A 25832-nucleotide genomic window follows, 5' to 3' on the forward strand; every position below is an offset into this window, starting at 1 on the left:
ATATACCCATAGCTCATGAGATTACGACCTTCTCCGATCCTACATAAGGATAGTTAAAGTTGATGCGTTTAACAACACATTGTGCAGGACAATACTACTTGTGTGACAATGGCTACGCCAATGCTGAAGGTTTCTTGACGCCTTACTGAGGTGTAAGGTACCACTTATGCGAATGGGACAGCGGAGCTGGTGGCCCCCAAGATAAATTTGAATTTTTCAACTTGAAGCACTCTTCCGCCCGGAATGTAATTGAGCGTACTTTTGGTCTACTGAAAATGCGATGGGGAATTCTAAGGAGTCCATCATTCTACCCCATTAAGGTGCAAAACAGGATCATCTTGGTTTGTTGCTTGTTGCACAACTTTTTAAGGACCGAAATGCCTGATGATCCGCTTGTGAACGAGTTGCCCAGTGATGGAGCTGAAGGCGCTGATGCAGACGCCGATTGCGTGTGGAACATTGAGAGCAACCCTTCATGGAATTCATGGAGGGATGCAATGGCGACGACTATGTACAACGAGTGGACGAGTTGCTCTTGACGTAGTTTGTCCAATATAATGGCTGCATCTTCCATCATTCATAAATCTTGTTCCGTGAAGGATTAAAGTTCGGTTGTAATACCAACTGCTCTATCCCCAATGTTATGTTGGCATCTTAGCTCTGGGTGACGGTGCTGTTAATGAGGGTTTTCTACTTGTTGTTGTTTGGAACATTTATGCTACTCTTCCTCGCTTCAATTCTATTATTGCTTTTTAATGGGACGTTGTGTTGCGATGTATTCTCTGGCTACGTGTTTTTACTCATTGGTTTCCTGCTAATTGCTCTCTGATTAATATAGCCCGAAAGTTGTATGAGCCTTTTAATGTCTCATTCATTTCTTTGGTGCAGGCATCGACGAATGTGACGACGGTACTACCAGGCCTTGTGATCCGATTTGGTAAAGCTTGCTATCATGGACTTGGGATCCGACGAAGGTACTAGCAGGCCTCGACGACGCGGGCAGAAGAGAGACAAGCCGCAACATCGACGAATGTGGACGACTCTCGAAGAGGAATGCTTGGTGGCTGGACTTAGGAATCTGTTGGTGACAGGTTGGAAATGCGAAAATGGGTTTAGGAATGGTTATCTAGGCCAACTGGAGGCTTACATTGCAAGGAGCTTTCCGAACGCTGACATCAAGGCTGACCCACACATTACCTCGAAGTTGCATGTGTGGAAGAGCAGTACTCGACGCTATCAACGTTGCTCACGCGTTCAGGTTTGGGTTGGGATGAACAACGGAATATGGTCACGGTGGAAGACGACAACGCTTAGAACGATTACGTCAAGGTAATAAAACATTTGATAGCATGCATTCGTTTTCTTCTTTAACCACAAGATGTAGCCGTACTTCTATACCTATTTTAAGAGGTGACGTTATTTGATGGGTCAGATGGATCCTCACGCAAAGGGAATGCGGTACAAGACATGGCCTCTTTTCAATGCATGGCGAGAAATATTTGGTAAAGACCGTGCTACCGGTGAGCGCAGTGCAGATCCATTCAAGGATGCGAACGAAGTCAGAGATGAGGAGATTGCCGACACGCAAGACTGCAACAATCTGACTGCCGAATGGAATGCAGACGCAGGTCTACCCGGCTTCGACGAGGACCTGCCCTCTCATACGATGCGAACGTCGAATACGTTACTAATTCCTCGACTGGTGCAAAACCGTCGGGTAGCACATCATCAGGAAAATGCAAGAGAAGGGACGTCGGGAACGACATTCCCAAGTTAATTGAAATGGTATCTACATTTTGCGAGACAGCAAACACGCGTTTGGCATCTCTGACGAGGGTTCTCGAAAGCGAATTTGGTCAGCCCGAACATCGCGCGATGATCCTGGCACAGGTTAAGGAGCTTGACTTCTTGGACGAGAATGAACATATAATTGTTGCAAACAGGCTCGTTAATCACCCAAAGGAAATGGAGCTTTTCCTCGCGATGTCGGCAGAGTCTAGGGTGAAGATGGCTCGTCTCATGCTATCAGGAAGGATTTAAGTGTCAAGCTTATTTGAAAAGGTGTAGGCTTTTTTGCGTATTCGTATGTCAATGTGAAAATCTGGAAACATTTGCAGCGTTTTGTATGTAATACTTGTGTACCGGTTTTTGAGCGTATCTTTGGTCTGTAGAACATCTTGGACCAGACGCAGGTCCCTAGACCATCGCCGTTTTGCACTTATGGTGTTGCGATGACGTTTATATTTCTGTATGTAATGTACGTCGTATGTAATGAAGGCTGGTTTTAACCTGTTTCGAATGATATATCATGTCTTATTATACATTGAAATTACACATGAAAATACTGGCGTAATATAATGTTTGGTAAATTTATAAGGTTTGAAGAACATTAAATTAAATTTTGTAGGGACAAACACCATGTTCGCCTATATGAAGTCCAACATTAAGCCACACATATGTAATTCAAACCTTAAGCATCGTACAAAGTATAAAAATACTTGCCAATGTGAGCATGGTCCACTACAAAACTACCGACGTTCTCTACCCGGCTTCGAATACATTTCCTACCACCCAAAATCTTACTTGCAAGACTGGCCAATATTAGGCTACCTTCATTTGCCTTAAGAGATCACATCCCATTTGCGGTGCCGTCTGAGGATTCCGCGGTGGAGTCGTACAGTCGGGATGTATCCTCACTGGACGAAAGTATAGAATTACCTCCGAAAATTTCCTTCATTTGTTCCCACTTGCGTTCGCCACAATAGTAGTACGCCTTGGCAAAAGGCCTTTCCTGCGATAACAATGTCATTAATTTATTGTAAAGAAAGTTGATAAATTGTGCACAAACAATATCTGTAAAAAATAATTGCCGGAATGATGACCCATACTTATGTAGAGAGGGGAAGAAGACAAGTGAGTACAAGTAAGTGGTACCCGGATAATTCTGGTCCATTCCTCCCACGGCCCGCGCATCCTATTCGTGTTCTCGTTCCAAGAGATGGAACGATGTGCGATAACTTTACGGAATGTGTGATACCGAACCCTTAAGAGACACAATTTTCGTTTGATGAAATGCCCGTGCCAATTTCTACCTGCGTAAGTGTTTACCTTATCTAAGGCGAAGTTCAACGACGGCAGATCAGCCATTCGTCGATTTGACTGGTTTCTTCCCTTCATCGCCATGAAGGAGAGGGCGTCTATAAACACATCATTGTAGGGAATAACCGTCGTTTATGGTAAGACTTAGTGGGTGAGTTAAAGGGACACGCCGCACGTTCGTAATTCACTAATGTCGATTCAAATGCAGTGCAAGCGTGTTCTCGGAAAGGAGCGGATTGTTTGGACATTTATTACGCATTAATGGAGTGTAAGTGTTGGCTTGTGTGATATGTGAAAAATTTAAATATAGCCCTCATGCGCCAACTCAGCTGTTCGTTTTCATGCGGGTTACAGATATGTTGGAAAAAAAGAAAACGAAGGACATAATGCAAAGTACATTTGGAGTTTGTTAGTCGCATTGCAGTATGAGTACATTATTAACTGTGTTAAATAATTTCAATCGGTTTATGTTATCATAAATTAAGCATAATTACTCATTTACTCCGTTGTTCTAAGTGGTAATAGACAAACTGTCGCGGAGGTTAAGGGATATAGAAGGTATTAGAATGCAGAGTATGGCATGAAAACGTTAACCTAATCATAACCAACATCCATTCATCATTCGATTACTACAGCCCAAAACAGTTTTTAACAAAAAAAGACAAAAAGAAAAAGGAAAGCATCATATTGTTGGTCCTGCGTCGATGCGATTTTTTTTGGCAGATTCTCCTTCTTCCCAACGACCCAAAATGCACCATCAGTTTTCATCTTCGGTAGTGACGAGATCAATCACCTCTGGCTCCTCATCCTGTTTCCAACCCAAGAACTGCACATCTGAGTTAATGGACCCATCCAGACTGAAGTCTCCCACATCCTTGCTCGTATTGGTGTCCTGCACATTGTGTTCACCACCGAATATCTCCTGAAGCTGCTCCCATTTCGGCTCCCCGAAATAGTAATACGCCTTAGCGAAGGGATGCACCTGAAAACAACATTCATCTGAGCGTGCAAATGCAAAGAGGTCTGTGAAACATATGAACAAATTTATTAGGAAAAACATACCCGTATGATTCTGCGCCAATCTTCTCCGCTGCCAGACATCCGGTTGGAATTTTGGTTCCACTTTATATTAGGTTCCTTCAGTAGAAGAGAGAAAGTATCGTACCTCAGCCCTAAAATGTGCAGTCTGGATAGGAAGAAACCGTAGGACCAGTTCCGCTTGGCGTAGTCATTGAGGGCATCACAGGCGTTTAAGAACGCAGGGTTCATCGGATGTCGTGGGTTCGTCTGAGGATTGCCCATTATGGCATGGACGTGGAGGAAGGTACAGAATGCAGCGTCCACCTTCTTCGTCCAGGTAGGAGTGTAGAAATAGCGCGACTGACCCATTGGAAATTTCCTCCGAGGCATTTCGACGATGTGCAGTGGTGAGCCGGGTAAAGACGAAGACTAGGGTTTGTGAGTAGAGTTTTGAGATTATTTCACAGTCTGGGACCAAGAAGTCCATTTATATACAGGCGGACTTCAAACGCTTTATATTTTCCAATTGATGTCAGACTCTGCATCTTTCCATCATTTGCCCGCCCTCATTAATGCAACATGCTTGGGAAAGGAGCGGATTATGTGGCGTTTGGCTCAACATATTTCTGGTTAATGCACACTTAAGATGAAAAGACGCTCTGCACTTTCATGTCCGGGCATTTACAAAGCCACTGGCACGGATTAGCCTTGTAAATGTCGATTGAAGTTCAAGAGGTAAAACACCCAGTTAAGAATTCTGTTTGGGTTTGAGGCATTAAACAAAAAAATTTTCGACAAACAAATAACTCAATATTGTGAAAAACAATAAGATAAAGAAAATGAAATGAAGCGACAATAGGTGGCAAATACGACACTACTTACTTTACTTCATTCATTACATAAACTACAGTACGCCTGCCGGGAATAACAGTTGCAAGTGGTCCAAAGAACGTATACAACCCATGCAATCATATACGAAAATACAAAAGGACCTGCAACTGTCGTGAACAGACATTCGTACCCTGATACGCATTAATGCACTATAGGCCTACTAAAAAAGGAAAGTACATTAACATGCATTTCATGCTGGTTGTGCTGCAACATACAACAATATGCCCGACAAAATTCCGCATTTTTGTAGTACATGATAAGAAAAAAATATCTACATATATATATATAGTCCGATACAACATAATATATTGCATCATAACGTCCGCATCTGAGAAAAACATTGTAGCCGACCATCTTCCTACAAACTTTGAAAACCACCTTTGACGACATGACACCTAGCATCGAACCAACATCTACTGCCTCAATCTTCCTTCTTTACCGGAGTGCGGTTTGATGCCGAGGAACTGGCTTGTGATGGAGTCTTTGCAGCAACTGGGCTGTCACAACACTTACTTATGGATTTCTGTGCAGGCATAGGCACTCCAGGGAGTGGCTGCATGGAATCGGCATCATCCTCACAACCGTAGAAATCGTCCATGAAATTCCAAAGGGAAGAGCTCGAGGTCGGACTATCTGAGATATACCCGTAAGGACACGGGTCTGTAAGTGGACCGCCCGGAGAATCGATTGCTTCGGCATCGCCATCATGAGCAGGCTGTTTGGTGGACTCATTTTCTTTAGTGTCTTGTGCATCTTCATCGCCGACAGAGACAGTATCAGAGTCAACAGGTTGAGCGAACAGCTTACATAACTCAGCCCACATGTCTTCGTACGCATTCATATAACATTTGCCTATGCGAGATTCCTGCAACGGACACGGAAATGTATCATCAAAGACAGTGGTAAAATTGCCCACACTTGTATGTAATAGAGTAATATAAGACCACAATAGACAAACATTAAAATCCACAAATCACCTTGCAGAATTCCTTCCACGTTGCGTCGGCTGCAGTTACGAATCGAAGCCTAGTGTTATGGATTACATCCCGACGGGCAATCAGCTTCCCAAACACCTCATGCCTCTCGCGGAGGAAGTTAAGGACATATTTACCCCAGCCGAAATCAATCTTGCCTCCGTGACATTTTTGCACCTCTTCCAACGCATCAGTTATTGCGAACTTGTTCTCACGATCAGGGTGAAATCGTCCTTTCTTGGCATGATACAACAATCTACTGACAAAAGTTTTTTCCATATCTTTGGTACACTTGGTACAATAAAACATGTACCGTTGATAGTAGAATCCATCCGGCCACATCATTAAATAGAGTTGGGAAATACAAGATGTTTGGGCATAAAAGCTGAAGTTGTTTGAGCAAAAAAGGAACTTTCTGATAGTTTGATGAACTGGGTTCAGCAAAAAGCTCACATTTATACTGCAAAGTTATGCATCGTGATTTGATGCGGTGGCCAATAAAATGCGAAGACTGTACATGTATTGATGACTCTTAGTAGGTCCATATACTTTGAAATGCAATATACCTATTGCATTCAATAAGGGTAGGTGGCTTAAATTAACACAAAATTCCGTCACAATCAGCAGATGTATTACACCTTAGTGGTAAATGCATATCTTGTCAATGAAATAAGGGAGCCCCGCCGCCAATTTCTTAAAACAGCATCAAATTGAAGACCCACCTCAGGTCCACAATCAATGTAAAAAGTTATGTATCTAAAGCGAAGTAGTTGGAGGATGGGCAGTTGGAGAAGTAATGAATGTAAAGACATTAAATCCGGATAGAGTGAATGGAAGGGTTGATCAGGAAAGTTAATATGCTGCTACTTTTATTAGGAAGGAGGGTAATGTCATGTCGCTCTCACCTTAAATCATTGTGGGCCATTTTTCAGTGGCAATTCCAGTAATGCAATATAGAATATAGCCATAACACAAAACTTATATGAAGAACGGTAAACATAAGCGTGTCACAATACACTAATGAATGAGTGTACTAACGCTATGGTATTCATTTTAGAGGATGCACAGTACAAACGGAAATCGGTAAACAAACTTACAACTGGCCGGGTTAGGAGAACTTACATTGTCAGATTTGCGCATGGGACAATCAACAGTGCGTCAACGAAAGGGTAGATGCCTACTGACATTAACATACGAAAAATACACACTACGTCGATTTAAGCAAGGTTAGACAAAAAAGACAATACAAGTAGTCATCAACCACACAAATATCACGACATATAAATAATTTCTTAATGTAGTACGACGCATCTCCTCTGCATGTAGAAGTTCATTTAAACTTTTAATCTGACTTTCATATTCGGAAATCATGTTCAACAGTCCAGGAATAATCTCCTTAGACCTGCGGCACATTGGGGGGTCAACCCATTGGAATGTACCGCAGTATTGTCCCTGCCAGATAAGAACAATATGTCACGTCGTGTATTTTCCAATTCATCATAAGAAGAAATACGATTGTAGCGAGAGTAAGTGTGTATGGTCTAAAGCGTAGACGAATTATCCACGTAACAAGTTTTGCCACAGTTTAAATACTGAATTTATTGATTAACAAACCTCATTGCCCGGGCACCCGCGAAACCTTCTATCCGGATTATGGGAGGTCCATGAAGTGCGTACGAGCGCATCCTTACCACAATAGCAAAAACGAAGAAGTTGGTCATTTGTGGCAGAGGAACGGTGCCTACTACCGGTTCTAGCATCGGATTCGTTACTACTGTAATCGTGTTTTGAAGCAGGGGTCTCCATGTATGTTGTCCTATAAAAGCAAAATGTAAGGATCAGAAGGGATGGTAGAAGGAACTGAATATTACTATAACATTAACGTAATAGTAACACATATTATTCACAGATTTGGCGAGATGACATTCACGGCAATAATCAAATTCGTTAACTACTTACAGTCACTTCAACTACAAGCAATAGAGAAATTGAACTAGATGTATGACGTTACACCTTAACCAGTTGTAATACGGGAAAAAATAAGACGATGTAGGCAATTAAAATGTAGAATTTTCAATGCAACGACAGCTCGAAAGTAAGGTATGCGAAATTGTAGCAGTAAATTTTAACAAATATAAAGGGGAAAACTTATTCCGAATGAGAACAGAAGACGGAAAGAAGCATAAAGAACTTGAAGACGGGGGTACAAGCTGCTTTGACAGAAATTGTTAACCTCAAACTATTGTGTGCGGAAGCGTTTAGGAACGTACCAGATTAGCCTCCTGCACAATAGGATCGGTCACTTGAGAAACCCTAGAACAACAAAATACGAAATCATCGATACATTTCACGCGATACAAAAAATGCGTACCAGGACGCGGAAGATATGGGGGTGACGATGAACTTACCCAAAATATGGAGGTTGCTGTGCTCGTTCGGAGGATTTCGGCCGGAATAGCGTGTTTTGCCAAAAAACGTCTACAAGTCGGACGCAAGGGAAAAGGGGGAGAGAGAAATGAAGAATGGATTACATGAACAAGTAATTTCTGTCTGTTGATGGGGACAAAAAAGTAAATTTATTACGAAGTATGTGTGTGAAATCACTACTAGTAAACACTTTTAGTAGGATATCTTCGCAATATTGTCATGTGTAGTAAACGCACCATTTCATTATCCAGTAATAGACAATTCCAGTACAAATCCCAAATCAATCTCGCGGCCAGATTGCGAATCCATTTGGGTAAACACGCCCTTGAAGTATTGATTTCCACAATCATGTGATTAGAATCTATGATATAGCCGGCGTCAACGAAGCATCCCATCAGTTTCCTCAGCTGTCTTTTGTCAAAAACAAGGAAACTTCCACCATTTTTCTTTGTCTGTCATGCAATAATCTGAAGTATGTAAGGTCTTTTCATGTGATAATTGGGTGGTCCTTGGCTCTTTCTTCTTTTGGGCTTACACACTATGAATCTATGTGGAATTCAGGCAGGATCCTAGGTATTTCTAGGAAACATAACCATTACATCATCTTTGAATATAGAACCACATAAACAATCATTTTTGTGTAGTTCAAAGATTCTGTGCAGCGTCATTCCACCTTTTGCATCTGCTAAGAAGGGGCCATGTCTGAAAATGGTGTTGAACTTTCCTCTCTTCACATAAAAAAGCTGGGAATAAAGAAGGAATTGCATTATTAAAAATGACAGTAGAGTCGTTGAGAGAAGCAAATAACTGCCATTAACAGAAAAAATCTTAAATCCAAAGAATCATTTTTTTTCCCCTTAACGTACGGAATTTTGAAGTCAAACAAAGATGTTGTGTGAAGTCGGTGCTGTCTTTCCTCTACATCCCATTACTCCTTTTCTTGCACCCACAGAGACCATAGGAAAGATGGTCCTGTAAGAAAGCAGCGGAATATATCTATATATTCCCAGGCATAGATTTGAATGTACTACAGAGATTAAAACCCTTTACAATTTTAGACATACCCTTTTCAAGATTCTCAAACAGAAAGTTCAAGAATCTTGTCCTGGGGTAAGCTGTCTAATATACCCTAGATTTTGCTAAAGGCACCATACAATGATCAGCAGAAGTTGGAATTTCATGGGCTTTTGTCAGTTTGAGAATATTGTTACTCGAAATGGTTTCTTTTTTGTATTTTAGGCCCTTCCACACTTTGCTGATTATATCTGTTTGCTTTCCTTTGGTTTTTTATGTCAAAATATCAGTAACTGAAGATGAACTTGAGGGAGCAATGTCCAGTTTCCCTGCAATTTGCTGCTGTCAACGAGCTAACCATCAATGATTTGATAGATAGAATCGTGAGTATATTCACCCATGTTAAATACTCGCATTTTTTTGTTGCAAGAACTATAGTTTCACCTTCAGCTCTATGAAATTGTTGACTTAAATGTGTATTTGTGTGCGTCCTTGCGTCTATCTAATGGTTGTATGTAAAGAGCAGATGTACATTTGTGTTTTAATATCCCCCTCAGACTGTTTGATGATTACTGCAGTTGATTCTTGGCAAAAATTCTTAACCAAGAAACGATCGGTCGGATCTGGAATTTTCAAGGTTCTGTTGCCATTGAGAATCCTTTAACTTAATCTATATGTTGTACGAAGCTGAACGTCTTGGTTCCCACTATAGTCAAATTCCTGAACAATGGCTAAAAGCAGTAGCCTTCTTAGTTGGACACATATATGACCGCCAATCTCACCATTGAAAATGTTGTCCTTAAAATAATCTATGAACATTGATCGATGTTGATAAATCATCTTTTATCCTTGCACAACCATGTTTCATGAAATGTTTGTTTCTTAGTTTCTAAATTTAGATCGAATATATAGCACGTACTAAGATTTTTTCATTGAGTGTTTTATCTTCTTGAATCTATATAAAAATATTAACACGGGATGGTCGCTGTCATCATATCTCTGTGTCTCTCTCTGTTGAATTTTAGTTTGAGTTGGTTGAAAAGTTTGACCATAGAAAATGTACCTGCTTGTATCTTGAACTTGGTCCAGAAAAACAATAGTAGCAGTTGAATATCCGTAGTTTCACTAATCTGCATGACCTTTTCTTTTGTCTGATTCCTTACAGGAGGAGCAAGTGAAGTCTGGAAATAGAATGGTGGAAGAAGAAATGAGATCAACAAATACAAGAGTACAAGAACTGCAGCAGACAAAGACCAGAACTGATGAGGAACTGAGGTTAACGGAGGCAAGAATAGATGAACTAAATCTGATAAAGAAGAGGGTGGAAGAGAAATGGAAAATGACAAAGACAAGGCATTTCGCAAGACTCAAGAGGTGAATGTGGTGAAAAATACTTCTTCAAATCAACCTTTTTTTCATTAACAACTTTTTATTCTCATGTACAGAATTTTTGAAGCTGGGAACTGTACTTCAGCTCAGAGAAACTTGAGGCTAGAGTTCAGGCACAAAATTTCTCAACCAATCTTGACAGGTGAGGAAATAAAAGGAGATGGGAACACTTTTATTGAAGTGGCCCTCATTGATGCCAAGGGAAATGTCGTGGATACTGATCCAGAAGCCTCGGTGGACGTGGAAATTGTTGTTCTTAATGGAAAAGCTGATTCTTGGAGAGCGGATGATTCAACAGTTGGAGAATTCAAGGATAAGATTGTCCAAGAAATGGAAGGAAAGAAGCCTTTTCTGGCAGGAAATGTGTGCCTAAAGCTACAAAGAGGTGTTGCTGTCCTAAACAATGTTAAGTTCAGAAATCATACGATCAAAATGAAGCCACCATTATTCAGATTAGGAGCCAGAGTTGTTGATAAGATCTTTGATGGGGTTCATGTAAAAGAAGCAGAGACAGAATCTTTTACTGTCGAGGGTTACCGCAAGAAATGTAAGCCCTCTCTCTGTTTGATCCATCATTTCCTTATTAAATCGATATTTATATATATATATATATATATATATATAACAACTGGAATTTTCATCAATACGCACACCAACAGACACATGTATGTATATATATGATTATGTGATTATCTCAAATTCTTGGTAAACTAATGGCAGCTGGGATTTCGTTGTGATTGCTGAAGTAGAGGTTATATAATTTTTATCAATCTCCATTCCATGTATTTTTAGTTTTCAACTTCATTTGTGCATCAGAGGACAAGTGACCTTAAACTTTTTTTGCTAAAAAAGTTTTCTGGATATTCCATAAACCTTTTGCGATTATGATAAAGATATGAGCTGATGATAGAAAAGTGTCCTGCACCTGTCTGGCACGTATGAAAGCATAAAGATGTAGAGCTACTAAAGGGATAAACGAAAAACTTGTGAACTCTTGGTTTTTGATCTTCAGATTACAGGAAGCACAAGACTCCATCTCTGTCCGATGAAGTATCCCGACTGATTAATATAGGCAGAGGTGGTGAGATTGAGAAACGTCTCCAAGAAAAGAACATATACACCGTGGAGGATTTCCTAATTCAACTCCTGATAAATCCTGAAGGGCTCAAACGTGTAATGTTTTTTACTCTTCATTATATAATGTTTTGAGGAACTGTATAAAGTCTGAAAGCAACTATTTGTTGGTTAACTACAGATTGTTAACGTAAGGGGAAAGAAGTGGGATACCACAGTGAAAAATGCTCGAGCATGCCAAAATAGCAAGAGGATGTATTGTTACATCAATCATCAGCTGAACATCGGCGTTGTTTTCAGTGTTCTTGGAGAGGTTTCAGGACTGTACTTGAAAACCCAGTATGTTCCTACTACTTTGTTGTCTGACAACCACAAGGCATGCTTCAGTTACACTTCTTCTCTTTTGTTCTTTCCGTTGCTTTCACCTACTTAAGAAATTGTTCAAAACAAATCAAAATTGAATCTTTTCTATGACAGCTTGATGCTGAAGAGTTGTTAGCATCTGCTTATAAACACTGGCGAGATGTAATGTCCTTTGACGATGAAAACTCTCTTCTGCAATACTTCACTGGTTTAAGTACATTTATGGACCCTCTGAATTCACTCAAGCCTCATCGTCATCATGGTGGTTGTGAAATGATCAGAGGGTCCAGCAGTAGATCGAACTTCTTGTTCCAGAGCATAACCTCAGCAACGAACTCGACTAGAAAAACTGGTGCAGAAGATTTCTGCTCCTTCAGTACTGATGATGTGGAGACTATTTTTGATGCTCCCGTGCAACTTAGTCCTCAGTTGCCTTTCTATCCAGAAACCATGTTATCAGATTTGGATGAATTCTTCCACCAAAACGACGATTCCAACTGGCAGGTTAACAGCCCCGTAAATGAGCCAAACCGTGCTGAACAAGTTGCTGAAACTGCTGTTGCATTTGATGATACTCACATCAGAAATCCACCGAACAGGTGGAGAAAATTGTTCTGTGTATCAAGATGGTTCTCAATCAGAAAAAGCATATCTATGGCAGGTATCCATAACCGTAAGAAGCAGAAACTTTATTAACCACAGGACAACCCATGTGCGTTGGAAGTCCAACATCATTGATTTGGTGATATACTGATTACAGGAACCGACAAAGTTGCTTGACAGAACTCGACATTTATGTGCGTTTCTCTTCTTTATGTATATTTTGGACTTCCTCTGGTTCATTTTCAATTGTTGTATAAGACTGCTGATTCTTCAGTTTGATAAATCTCATATAATATTTTATGCAAATGTCTGTTTATGTTATGAACTAATATGTGAACTATACCAAGACTCTACAGGACAACCGAGATAGTCTGCATTCGGTTCTTACGAGTTCTACATATTTAGTCTATGCTGTTGCAGATTTCCTTTCTTTCTTTTACAGCTACACACTGGAAGTTTAGAATTATCTTACACATTAAAGTTCATGTATTCTGCTTACCATTTTTTCATATGGAATCTGGGCATTAATGCTGGAAGCTATTCTTCTAAATATACATTCTATGGATGGACGGAATGATACACCTAGCAATTGTCGTTACTGTGTTGGGATAAGATATTCTTGTTCTTCATCAAGTGGAAGTTTATCAATAGCTCGTATGCTAGTTGAACACATATGCTTCCTTTAAAAATAGTTGAATTTGAATCTCTTGATTGTTTCTGTCTCTTTTAGTCATCAAACAGTGTGCATGACCTTCGACCAATCCTTGAAGCATTAATTCCCTCAATCATGTGCTCAGAATTTATCATATAGCCAGCATCGATGAAGCATCCCATGCCATCATTTTTCTTTACCTGTTCTCCAGTAATCACCTGTTGTCTTTTCATTTGATGATGGGGTGGCCATGGCCCTTTCTTTTGTGGGCTAACACCCTATGAATCTATGTGAAATTCAGGCAGGATCCTAGGTATTTCTAGGAAACATAACCATTAGATCATCATCGAGTATAGAGCCTCATGAACAATTTATTTTTATGTAGTTCAAAGATTACAGTGTTATTTCCACCTTATTATCCGGTTAGAAGGGCCCACGTCCGAAAATGTTGTTGCACTTTCCTCTGTTCACAGAAAGCTGGGAATAACGAAAGAATTGCAGTATTAAAAATGAACAGTTGAGTCGTTGACAGAAGCAAAAAACTGCTATTAACAAATATTTTTTTAATTGTTTCTTGTTTGACATAAGGAACACAGACAAGTTAAAGTCCAACAAAGATGTTGTGAAGTCAATGCTGTCTTTCCTCGACATCCCTTTTTCAGACTCTCTTCTTGCACCCACATAGACCATAGGAAAGATGGTCTGCAAAAAAGTAGCGGAATATATCTGTGTATTCCTAGGCATAGATTTGAATGCACTACTCAGAAATGAACACCCTTCACAATTTTTGCTACACCCTTTTCAAGATTCTTGACAGAAAGTTCAAGAATCTTGTCCTGAGGTGAGCTGGCTGATATACCTTACTAAGGTCCTATACAATGATTAGCAAAAGTTGGAATCTGCTGGGCTTTTGTCAGATTGAGATCAGATTCATGAACACCAGCAAAGAGCCGTAGCCTTCTTAGTTGGAAACTATACGACAACAAACTCACCATTGAAAATGTTGTCCTTAATGTAATTCAGGAACATAGAAGTCTTTGCTTTATCCATGCACAGCCGTGTTTCATGATGTGTTTTTTGCTGTATTGCAGCTCTTATTAGCATCTAGTGTTTCCTTTTTCTACATCTACGTTGAACTTATAACTACTACTATTTCTGTGATTGAGTTAGTTTTTTCTTCTTCGATCTATGTAGAAATATCAACATAGTATAATCCACGTCTTTGTATTTCTGTCTCTCCGTGAAATTTTCCTTTGGGTGATTGCTTACAGGTGGAACAAGTGAAGTCGGGAAATAGGATGGTGTAAGAAGTAAGATCGACAAATACAAGAATAGAAGAACTGAAGCTGACAGAGACTAGAATAAATGAGGAACTGACGTTAATGGAGGCCAGAATAGACGGACCGAATCTGACAACAAAGAGAGTAGAAGAGAAATGGAAATTGACAAAGACAAGGCATTTTGCAAGAGTGGCTCATATACCAGAAAAATGACAGATGCTGGAGCGGATTGTCCTTGTGTCCTTTATTCTTATGATCATTAGCGTTAATTTCTCAACAAAGACTAAAGAGGTAAATGTGACTAAAAAAATGCTTGATGTATTCTTCTGTAAAGGATTTTTGAAGATGGAAATTGTAGTTCAGCTCGCAGAAAGCTTGAGGCTTTAGTTCAGGCACAAAATCTCTATACTGATCCTGACGGGAACGCTTGTATTGAAGTGGCCCTAGTTGATGCCAGAGAAAGCGTCGTGGATACCAGGCCAGAAGCCTCAGCTGATGTGGAAAAAGTTGTTCTTAATGGAAAAGCTGATTCTTCTGGAGCCTTTTTCTGGCAGGAAGTGTATGCCTAAAGCTTCAAAGAGGTGTAGCTGTCCTAGACAACGTCAAGTTCAGACATCATAAGATCAAAATGATGATGAGAGTTCTCTTCTGCAATACTTCACTGGTTTAAATACATTTATGGACCTTCTGAATCCACTCAAGCCTCATTATCCTCGTGGGGCTATGAAATGATCAGAGGATCCAGCAGCAGATTGAACTTCTTGTTCCAGAGCACAACCTCAGCAACGAACTCAACTAGAAAAACTGGCGAAGAAGATTTCTGCTCCTTCAGTACTGCATGATGTGGAGACTATTTATGGTACTCCGCTCCCTCACTCGACTCTCAATCAAGAAACCATGTTCTCAGATTTTGATGAATTCCTCCACCAAAACGATAATTTCAACCGGCCGGTTAACGGCCCTGTAAACAAGCCAAATGCTGACAAACAGACGGCTGCAGCTGCCGATGCATTTGCTGAATCTAAGCCACCAAAAATATGGAGAAAACTGTTGCGTGTATGAAGATGGCTCTCAGTCAGAAAAGGGGTGTTTGTCGAACGTAATCATAACCGAAAAAAGCAGAAAGTTCGTCGACGAGCCATCACATAGAGAACTGCAGAATGAAGAAACACTGGGAGCAGATACTACACCCTGGAACTGATCTTGTGTTTTCTCACTTGTCTATGTATAATTTGCACTTGTTCTGCTTTCATTTTTTGTTATCATACATTGAAATTCCATTTACACTTTCTCAATATCAAGATGATGGAAATCAGAAGAACGTTGATGAAAATTGCTAGCATCACATATGGTTATGGTATATGATCTGCCCCTAGCAATCAAACGTTTGCTCTCGGCTAGGGATGTGCACAATTTGATTTACTGATCGAACCGAATCAAAATCGAAATTGTTAAGAAAAGAGACTCCGAAGCTTGTAAGCTGCACAACTCTCTCATTTGCTATCGATGTGCGACGGGAGTCAGTACCGTCCAGCATCTTCAACCCCTCAAACAAAGACTAGTCTAAACATAGCGTATGGTATTATCCCCACAGATGACATAATTACGGTACGCGGGCGCATACCATATCAGTATATTTCAAAGTTATATAAGCTTTCAATGTTTCAAATCGTAAAAATTTTTACATATAATTACACCAAATCTTATATGCGTGAGTATAATATTATTTACAGAAAATACTAAAAATATGGTCATTTTATGTAAAAATAAATATGTTTGAACGTATTTTAGTCAATATTTATTTTTCCAATAAAATTAAATTAATCTAATTTTCTCCCACTTAATAAATCGTATAGATAAATTAATCATTTTAACTTTTGACGCGTCGATTTTTTATTTTTTAATTAATTTCAAAGGAGGGTGGGGTCAGCGGCCAAAAAGTCCACGGTCACGTGCATGTTGTCAGTCAAAGTCGTTGATTAATTGCTAAAGTACGTCTTTTGTTGTACAAGTAATCATCTGTCAGGAGCTGCTTCCGCCTCCCGAGTAATAGCACTCATGATTGAAATTCTCTAAATTATAACACTATGATTGTCATTTTCTTACTCTATTTTTATATACTTATCATTTATAACTAATTTATTACACTACTACAAAATATCGAGTGACAATTTTACAATTATCGATAAATATATGAATTAAATGATGATAACTTTCATTCTATATAATTATTAGTGCGTAAAATTGTCATTATAGATAATTAGTGGCATATCTATAGAGACAGCACAATATCGATGATAATAATTATTTAGTATTATTAGTTCGTCATTGTACATATGTCACTAATTGTTTTTAATGACAACTTTTTATCACTAGTTCTTATTAATAAAAACTTTTACGGAATAATAAAAATCCTTAAAAAATTAACTGCAATAATTATTATTATAATTATTCTTAATTAGTTAAAATATTTAATTATTATAATTATTTAAAATCTTCTTAGTTAACTAAAATATATTTCAATTGATATAATTAAAATTAATTAAAAAAAAGAAAAAATGGAACGGCTTTCGCCCCTTTTCCACCGGATGAGTTTCCGACGGTCAATAGTACCATTCGAATCCTCTCTTCAAGACGGACATTTTTATACATTCAATTTGAGTTTTCGTCAATTGGAGAGTCTGGGCTCAAGCCACGGTCATCGAACATGTTTTCCATCAATTTTTTGTCGTTCGGTCGAATCTCAGTCTCGAACCACCACCATCAAACTCGTCTTTTCAAAATGATTCTAACAAGACCGACCTCACTCATTTTGGTAAAGTATTTACGGAGATATGACGATTTTAAGAATTCGGCCCTCCGCGACAGAGATGGTGGTGGGGTGGGGGGACAGCGGGACTCTGGGGTGGGGTAGTTAGTTTTTTTTTTAAATATATAATAATAATATATCTTTTTAATGTTAAATTATTTATATATAATATAAGTTAAATAATTTATTGATCTAGATCTTTTACTTTCTTAAAATCTAACAGTTGAGATTAATTGATTAAATTAAACGATCGATATTTGATTAAAGAAGATCCAACGGTCATTAAAATAAGAAATAATTTTAAGCAAGTAAGGATATAACTGTTATTTTATAAAAAAATAAATTTAACATCGTTAGTTGGATTTGACGAAAATGAACAATTGAGCTGAATTTTACGAAACAAATGAGCGTTTTAACCTATTTTTAAAATAAAAATGAGTTTTTAGCTAATTTTTTAAAACACAGTACCATCTGCACCCTGTGTATGTGCCTAAATTCTACATTTAAAATTATAAAATAATTATTAAAATCTATTATGCATCATTTATAGTGGGAAGAGGGAAAGGGTGGGGGGAAGGGAGTTAGAGAGAAACTAATTTGAAAATTTTTTTTTTATACACTAAAACTTATATAAATTAATAACTTTGGGACCATAAAATTTTATTAATTTAGAAAGATATTAATTTATTGATAAATTAATATTTTATTAATTAAAAAAGATACTTTTTAAATTCAGCAAATTTAGTATATATGTATTGAAAATAAATGAATTCATATATGTTTCATTGATTATATTCATGCATCAATCAATTCTTTGTAAATACATTTATGTATAATATCACTTCATTGTATACAATTAACTGTTATATTCATAGACGCATGTATCAATTTATTGAAATTACTTAAATATACACGTTTACATTAATTCATTGCACTTAAATAACTATTAAAGCCAATTAAATATATTCATGCATGATGAATGAAACATATACTATATAAATCTCAATTTGAAAATAAAATAATTCATAACACCCAATCATATTTTCTCATCTAAAAGACACCGCAACATCATCCATGAATGATCAAATGCGTAAAGCATTACAGATTTCATATTTTAGCAAATTACTATAATATTTATAATTGTAATATTCATGAATTATTAATTAAGAGTTTTAATGGGACCTAGTATTTATAAAAGATTTTTCAAAAAATTATTATCTTATTATCTTATCGAATTTGATGATTTTTTACAAAGACCCAAGTCAGGACCGAAAATTTTATTATTTTAGAAAGTTTATTAATTTATAGAGGTTTTACTGTATAAGGGTAGTTTTGTCAATTTATTAAAAAATATAGTAATAGGTAAAAAAAAATATTACTATGTTTTAATTCAAAAAATAGTTTCCTAAAATATCCAAAAAAATAGAAATAATTTGTATAAATAAGTTATAGATCAGGGAACGTAAATATAATTAGGATTATTTCCATTTCGCCATCCGAACTATGATCATTTTTACACTTTGGCATATAAATCTTTTTTCGTGTCAACTTACCATCACAACTTTACGAAATTTTGCATTTTATCATTTACAACTATTTTCCACCAAGTTTTTTGTCAAAAAAATGTCACATACAGCGCACGTGTGATATTTGAGGGCTATGCTATATTTTTCACATATGTACAGAATGTGATGTGTTTCCGATAAAAAATTCAACAAAAACATGATTATATATGATAAAACGCAAATTTTTCGCAAAAATAAAATGACAAATTAACACAAAAAATAATCTAAATACCAAAAAATAAAAATAGACATCATTCCAATGACAAAATATAAATTTACCCATATAATCATGGCTAGTCTTTAATCGTAGTGTCAATAGTTGATCAGATCAACGCGGCGGGACATCAATTTTTGGAGGCCAAAAATCGCGGGGACACGCCCACAAAAACATGTCATTGACTCTTAATGTGTTTAAGTCTTTAAGTTATGTTAAATTTTTTTACTTAATTTAATTTGCACTTAAATAATTAAAAATAGTCTACAAATGAAGTGTGAGGTGGCAGTTTTTGTTTGAAATTGTCAACATTTTAATGCTGGGATCGATTTTTCAAATACCAATTTGATTAATTAACTTATAAGAGAAATTATATAGAATAAAGTCATTAATTTGTGATTAAAAAGGGGTATCTCTATCTCTAGTTTATGCCTAAGATTTGAGTCTTCTTGTTTATTTTTTTGGTATTTTAATCATTGATTGTTGTTTATTGATTTTGATTTTTTTTACCGATTAACGAGGCTTTCAAGTTATTAAATCACATAAGTTATCAGGTATACTGATGTGGTTTTGTAATTCAATTTGTGTTCCGTTGCATAAGGTATTATCCGCTCTGACTTCGTATAAGCCTCATGGATTTGTCTTGAAAGGCGTCTCGTTAGGGAGAGGAGATAAATTATTTTAATAATGCAAGAAAAATAAAAGAATTATCAAAATGAAATGGTTTATAAAATTTTACAAATCTAGGTAGACCTGTCGTTTGTGACAATGGTTCTTGTCTTAAAAAAAATGGCCAAGCACCTGTAAAAATGCTTTTGGTCTGACTTGCTGAGAACCGCGAGGAGAGAAATTTGTTCTTTTGAGAATCGATGTCCTCTTGAGCAACCATGCGGATGATTTTGCATGCATGGAAGATTTATTGAATTTTATGGTATTAATATTCTGCTTCGTGCTCATTGTTCTTGTGTGAATATATTTACTTGAAGTAATAAAATTCAGTAAATTTTGCACGAATACAAAATCATCTGCCTGGTTGTCTGCCGAGGAGGACATCGATTCTGAAGAGACTTGCTCAGCAAACACCTGCTAATCTTGAAAATACACGTCAAAAAAATAATATGCAAACATGTGGGAAGACTAAATTATTTTTTAAATAAATATGTTACAAAATTGGATATATATTTAGACAAAATTAAATAAATTTTCTTTTCCATTCAAAATATTTTGACAAAAATGTTAATTTTTCCTATGCAAAATTATGTACAAGGGACTAATTTGCAATGAAAATTTAAAAATGAGAAACCAAATATAATTTATGTAAAAAATGTAAAACTTTTAGAAAGATAATTCAGAAAATCCACATTATTTGATGCAAGAAATAATGCTGAAATTCATAGAAAGGGTTTGAATTGAACTCAATTATAAAAATGGGGATGATTTTGCAAATAGGATAAGAAGTCATTTGTAAATTCACACATTCAAACCCAACATTCATTCCTTCTTTCTTCCCTTTTTTTATAATATCATGCTATCCATTATGCCATTCGATATATTTTCAAATTTAAAAATTAATTTTATACATTAATAATTCAAATCAATTAATTGTTCAAATAAAAAAATAAAATACTAATCTACTATTAAAATAAACATACATTCAAATTTGTGTGACTTATAAAATCACATGCTCAAACCTAACATTTCAAAGCAAAAAGACTTGAAAATCACTAGAAAAAAGTCGCTCAAGGGAGAGAGAGAACAAAAGAATTAGAAATAATTATATTATTTTTCTAACTTATATTTTATTTATACAAATTATTTTTACTTTTGAATAATTACTCATACATTTATCAAAAATATCAATATTATTTGTACAAATTATTTTTTTTTTTGAAAAATTATTCATACATCGCCCAAAAATATCAATATCATTACATAAACTACTCATATATTTCGACTGTCAGTGATAATTCTTATAATTATGTGAAAAACAAAAATAATTTATACAGTGAAACTATAGGTAATGGCCTATATATACCAAAGGATTAGTACAAAGATTCAAAAAGTTCAAAAAATTCAAGACCGCTAAATCCAGATGAACCTTGTACTAAATCTTGACTATATTTGTCAAGAATCTCGACATGGCAACTCCGTAACTGCCCTTAACCTTTAACCAATTTTCAGGGTATAATTGGACAATATGTTCTACTCAACAATGTCAGTGTTGGGGTGTGTATCAGTGTCTAACTACGCATCCTTTTTTCCACCAACACGCTTTTTCCTGGACCCACTATCCTCAGATATCTCTATATATACCAATGATGACTCTCCCTAGACAAATGTGAGCATTTGTAGGTTGAATATTCTTCAAAAGATTTGTGGGCTGGGCGGGGGAAAATGGAGGTTAATATGCAGATGGAGGGTGTCAATAATGGTGGATCAGAACAAGCCAGCAGTTCAGATGATGGGCAGCTTGTTGTAGCTTTAAGGGAGTAAGTCAATGTTGGAACTGGGAGTAGATGGATAAAAGTTCTCTTTTTGGGGAGTCTTTTATGATTTGTTGAAATGTGATTTTCTTAGCTGAATTTGGATTGTGAAGTTCAGAACTGAAATGGGTTGTGCTTATTTGCTCATTTATTGCTTCTTGATCTTGATTTTTACTTTTGGTGATCAATTTTTGCTCTTTGTTGTCTTGGTTTAAATTTGAGGTGTGTTTTTGTTGTTTAGCTTGATTTGGAATGTTTAGTTGAGAACTGAAACGGGTTGTGCTCATTTACTCTGAATTGTAGCTGGAATCACTTTAAACTTTTTTTTCCCTTTTGTTGATTCTTAATCTTGATATGGCTCTGAATTTCCTTTTCCCATTTTTGAAGGATGATGAGAAAGGAAATTGAGGTGACGGTGATCCGGACTGTTAAGCGAGTGATTGTGCCGCTTGTGGAGGATTTGATTCGTAAAGTTGTGAGTGCCTTTTTAAGGATTTGATTCTTCGTGTACGGATGTATGAAGCTTCATTCATATGAATATATATGCATAGATGTTGATAGGTTAGCATGTGACTACGTATATGTCAATATGCGAGGAAGCATGCAAATATGCCAATAATTAAGCTCCGCATGAGTATAATGAAAATTGTGACTGTTGAACTTGAAGATTAGCTTTCTTGAAATCCTAAATTGTTGTGGAGATCTTCTATAGATACGTGTTCTTATATTTCTGTCTCTAGATGTTGGGTTGACCACTGAGTCCCGAAATTCTTGTGGGCTATTGGTTTATATATCCTCAGTACATTCTTTTTTTAGGTAAAAGAGGAAATTCAATCAGCTCAAGAGAAGTTTTTGATTGGTGGAAAGCGGTGAGAATTTTGTATATGGTTCTTCATTTTCCTTCCTATTACAATGAGAAAGTGTCTGACATAAGTACAAAGGAGTAACAAAATGTGAAACTCTATAAATAGATACAAACGTATCTACAATGCACATGTGCGGTTGTCAGAATTCTGCTAATGCATTCTTCTATGCCTTATTCAGGAGCCATGCAAATGAGATGGCCATGTCAAAGGAAAGAAGTTTACATCTTACGTTCTTAGATGAAGTGTCTGGTCCAGTTCTTACCGGCAAGGCAATTGAAGGAAAAGGAGGTACCCCAATGAGAGTGGGTCTTGTTGACAAGATAACCGGGCAGGTCGTTGACTGTGGGCCTGAATCTTCTGCCAAGGTGGAGATAGTAGTTCTTGAGGCTGGTGACAATGATAATGAACAGAACTTGAGTCTTGAAAATTTTAACGATAGGATTATTAGGGAAAGTGATAAGAAGAAGCCTCACTTTCCAAAAAGTAACTATATATATCTTAAGGAAGGTGTCGGCATTTTATGTAATGTCAAGCTGGGACATGATTCAAGATGGATGAAGAGCTGCAAGTGCCGGCTGGGGGCAAGAATTGTGGAGAATTTTGGTGCTATTAAAGTTCAAGCAGCATGGACAGAGTCATTTATGGTCTCAGATAGCCGCAGCAAGTGTAAGTAGTTCTTCGATGCATTTTCTTCCTTACTCTCCATCTTTCAAGCGAAGCATATCTGTGGTTGGTACATGAAATAGCGATGCAGCATCAACTATGCTTTAGAGCTATTATGTGGTTAATGTAATACTTCATGCAAAAAGATTTAAATCTTTAGTTATTTGCATTTGGTGAGGATCTCTGCCTGTTATAGTAGTAATATGCTCAGAGAACCTTGAAGTATTAGGTCTTAATCTTCTCCTGTCATGGTCTGTACTACCGTAGTGCTTCTGGTTTTGATAGATAGTCCCGTCCGGAGATGAATAATATCCGATGAAGAAGGTAGATCATCAAAAACTCAAGGTTGTTTGATTAACATTTCAGGTACTCAGAGTGTAACGAAACTACCATGTAACTGTTGTTTTCTGTTTGCAGTGTATGAGAAACACTACCCTCCATCGCTTTTGGATCCTGTTTGGAGATTGGATAACATCGGGAAAGATGGCGCCCGATGTCGGCGGTTGAACAAGAACAAGGTTTTGACTGTCCAAGATTTTCTGTTTTTGCACTCTATCCATCCCGAGAGGCTCCAAAATGTAATAAGCATTGCCTTATCCTCCTCTAGTTATACATTTTCAGGATTGTTGCGATCAACTTTAGCTTCCTTCATTCCATATGATGAGCAAAACCACGCTTTATTTGCTTATGTTTGTTTCTCATTGAACATTAAACTTCTCAAACTTGCTTGTAACTTTCAGTTTGTTTTGTAGAAGCAAGCAGTCAACTTGGTTATTTGGTGCAAAATGAAATTTATCCCATAACATGGCTCTATGTGGCTCATGTTTTACTAATTTGACATGATTAAATCTGTACATTTGAACATTTGAGCAGTATATATATTCTTAATCAGTTTGAGAAGTAGGATTTTATGCCTACTCCACGAAAGGCCACCTCTCGTGATCTAAAGTAATGGACATGGATAAAGTTGATTGAAGCTTACTGATGTTTAGTTATATTCCCTGTCCATTTTATGAGCTTCAATAAATTCTTGTGTTCAAATTGCAGTTAGAGGGTGACTCGTTAGTATTTCTACCATAAAATGAAATTTACGGGACTCGAAGTTTGGACTGTTTAACTAAATTAGCTTCATCTCAATCCTTCTTTTTAATACCTCAATAGTATGAAATGCAAATTCTTGTAAGATGTCTACAGATAGTCGGTGTTGGTGCTGAGATCTTGAAGGCGACACTGGATCATGCTCGGACCTGCAATATTGATGACAAAAGGATATACTTATACTATCCTTCCTCGGAACTGAAAATGGGCGTGGCTTTTGACGTTGTTGGAGGACTAAAGGGGGTGGTAATCCATGACTCGCACTATATTCCAAATAATCTTCTATCTGAAAATGAAAAGGTTTGTTTTTCAAGAATGAATTATGTTCCTCTTCTTAGGATGAATCCCCTAACTTCTCGTGTTCTTCTTTTAACCAAGCAATAATTGTCTTCTGATAGGATTGTGCACACAACCTACTACTGTCCGCATTTGAAAATCGGCAGGATATAACTTACTTTAACGATGAAACAGCCCTTCTGCACCAATTTCCACATAGATCAAGTTACATCGGTGCAGCCTCACACTCCTCCATCGAGGATGGTCTCCATGACCAGCATCTCACCATCTCTAAAAGCACTAACGGGTATGATCCCACCGAGCCAGGTACCTCATCTCAGAGCATTAGTCCATCTGTCAGACCATATGGTAATCCAAACACTAACCATCATTTTGGCTCTCTTGGATCAACAACCATGGGACAACTACATGACCCCTATTTGGGTGTCCCCAACCAGAGCCCAACTTCCTCGTTTTGTGATCTTAATTGTCTTTTAGAAAATTTTGGAGACAATGAGAATCTAATGTCTCTAATTTTTCCTGAGAGGAACAACTCCTCCGAGTCCCTCAGGGCTGAATCACATTCTCGTCAACAAAGTAATGCTGGCAGCATCCACTTAGTTATGGCTATTATGCTTTGGATGTTTCGAGCGAGAAAGAGAGTTATGGCTTTGGGAGGTGTTCATGTTCAGAAACGGCGCAGAATTTAACAGGTTCTGCATGCAGAATGGTTTAACATGGGTTCTTATTTTCTTATGTCCTTTTGCTGTTGCACCAGAAGTTACCTAAGAAGCACAGAGAACATCAAACTTGCATCATATAAGACTTAAATGTCCATCCAGTCAGTGCAGTCAAATTTATACATTCTTGTCTTTAGTTTCTTATTACAGTTGGTTCCCTAGACCTTAAATTTGCAGATCTTGGTAAAAGTTGCATTTTCTTCCTTCTAAATTTATGTAGTTACTCATATATATGTTTCTGGTATATGGAAATGATTCTGAGACAGTTGCAGTGGACTGAAAATGGAACTCTGTGTGTGTGTGTGTACATACATACATATACAAAAAATTTC

The 25832-nt window shown here is 37.2% G+C and overlaps 2 protein-coding genes across 6 annotated transcripts in view; both read left to right on the forward strand.

Moving 5' to 3' along the window:
* Positions 9189-16315, forward strand: LOC105157394 (calmodulin-binding protein 60 A-like). 3 transcript variants are annotated; one of them, XR_002286784.1, is made up of 8 exons: positions 9189-9521; positions 9716-9808; positions 10591-10799; positions 10871-11361; positions 11827-11987; positions 12070-12264; positions 12366-13048; positions 14778-16315. XR_002286784.1 is itself a non-coding variant. In XM_020692700.1 (7 exons), exons 2-7 carry the CDS (start codon positions 9725-9727, stop codon positions 12945-12947), a joined length of 1722 nt encoding a protein of 573 aa, XP_020548359.1. In that variant the 5' UTR covers positions 9189-9521; positions 9716-9724; the 3' UTR covers positions 12948-14752. The 3 variants fall into 3 exon arrangements, 2 of the variants coding, with proteins under 2 accessions (XP_020548359.1, XP_020548360.1); XM_020692700.1 differs by lacking the exon at positions 14778-16315 and having other exon boundaries at positions 12366-14752; XM_020692701.1 differs by lacking the exon at positions 14778-16315 and having other exon boundaries at positions 12070-12227; positions 12366-12521.
* Positions 21703-25832, forward strand: part of LOC105157173 (calmodulin-binding protein 60 A-like) — a 5761-nt gene continuing 1631 nt past the window's right edge. The window contains exons 1-7 of one of the 3 annotated variants that reach the window (XM_011073495.2): positions 21703-21863; positions 22245-22332; positions 22674-22726; positions 22902-23389; positions 23804-23964; positions 24581-24784; positions 24883-25473. In XM_011073495.2, coding sequence (XP_011071797.1) covers positions 21769-21863; positions 22245-22332; positions 22674-22726; positions 22902-23389; positions 23804-23964; positions 24581-24784; positions 24883-25470 — 1677 coding nt within the window. In that variant the 5' untranslated portion in view covers positions 21703-21768 and the 3' untranslated portion in view covers positions 25471-25473. Of the gene's footprint in view, positions 21864-22244; positions 22333-22657; positions 22727-22901; positions 23390-23803; positions 23965-24580; positions 24785-24882; positions 25825-25832 lie in introns of those variants that run through there. The other 2 variants (XM_020692705.1, XM_020692704.1) reach the window with 2 other exon arrangements.

This window comes from Sesamum indicum, linkage group LG3 (assembly GCF_000512975.1).
Source record: "Sesamum indicum cultivar Zhongzhi No. 13 linkage group LG3, S_indicum_v1.0, whole genome shotgun sequence".
In the NCBI taxonomy this organism is placed as follows: domain Eukaryota; kingdom Viridiplantae; phylum Streptophyta; class Magnoliopsida; order Lamiales; family Pedaliaceae; genus Sesamum; species Sesamum indicum.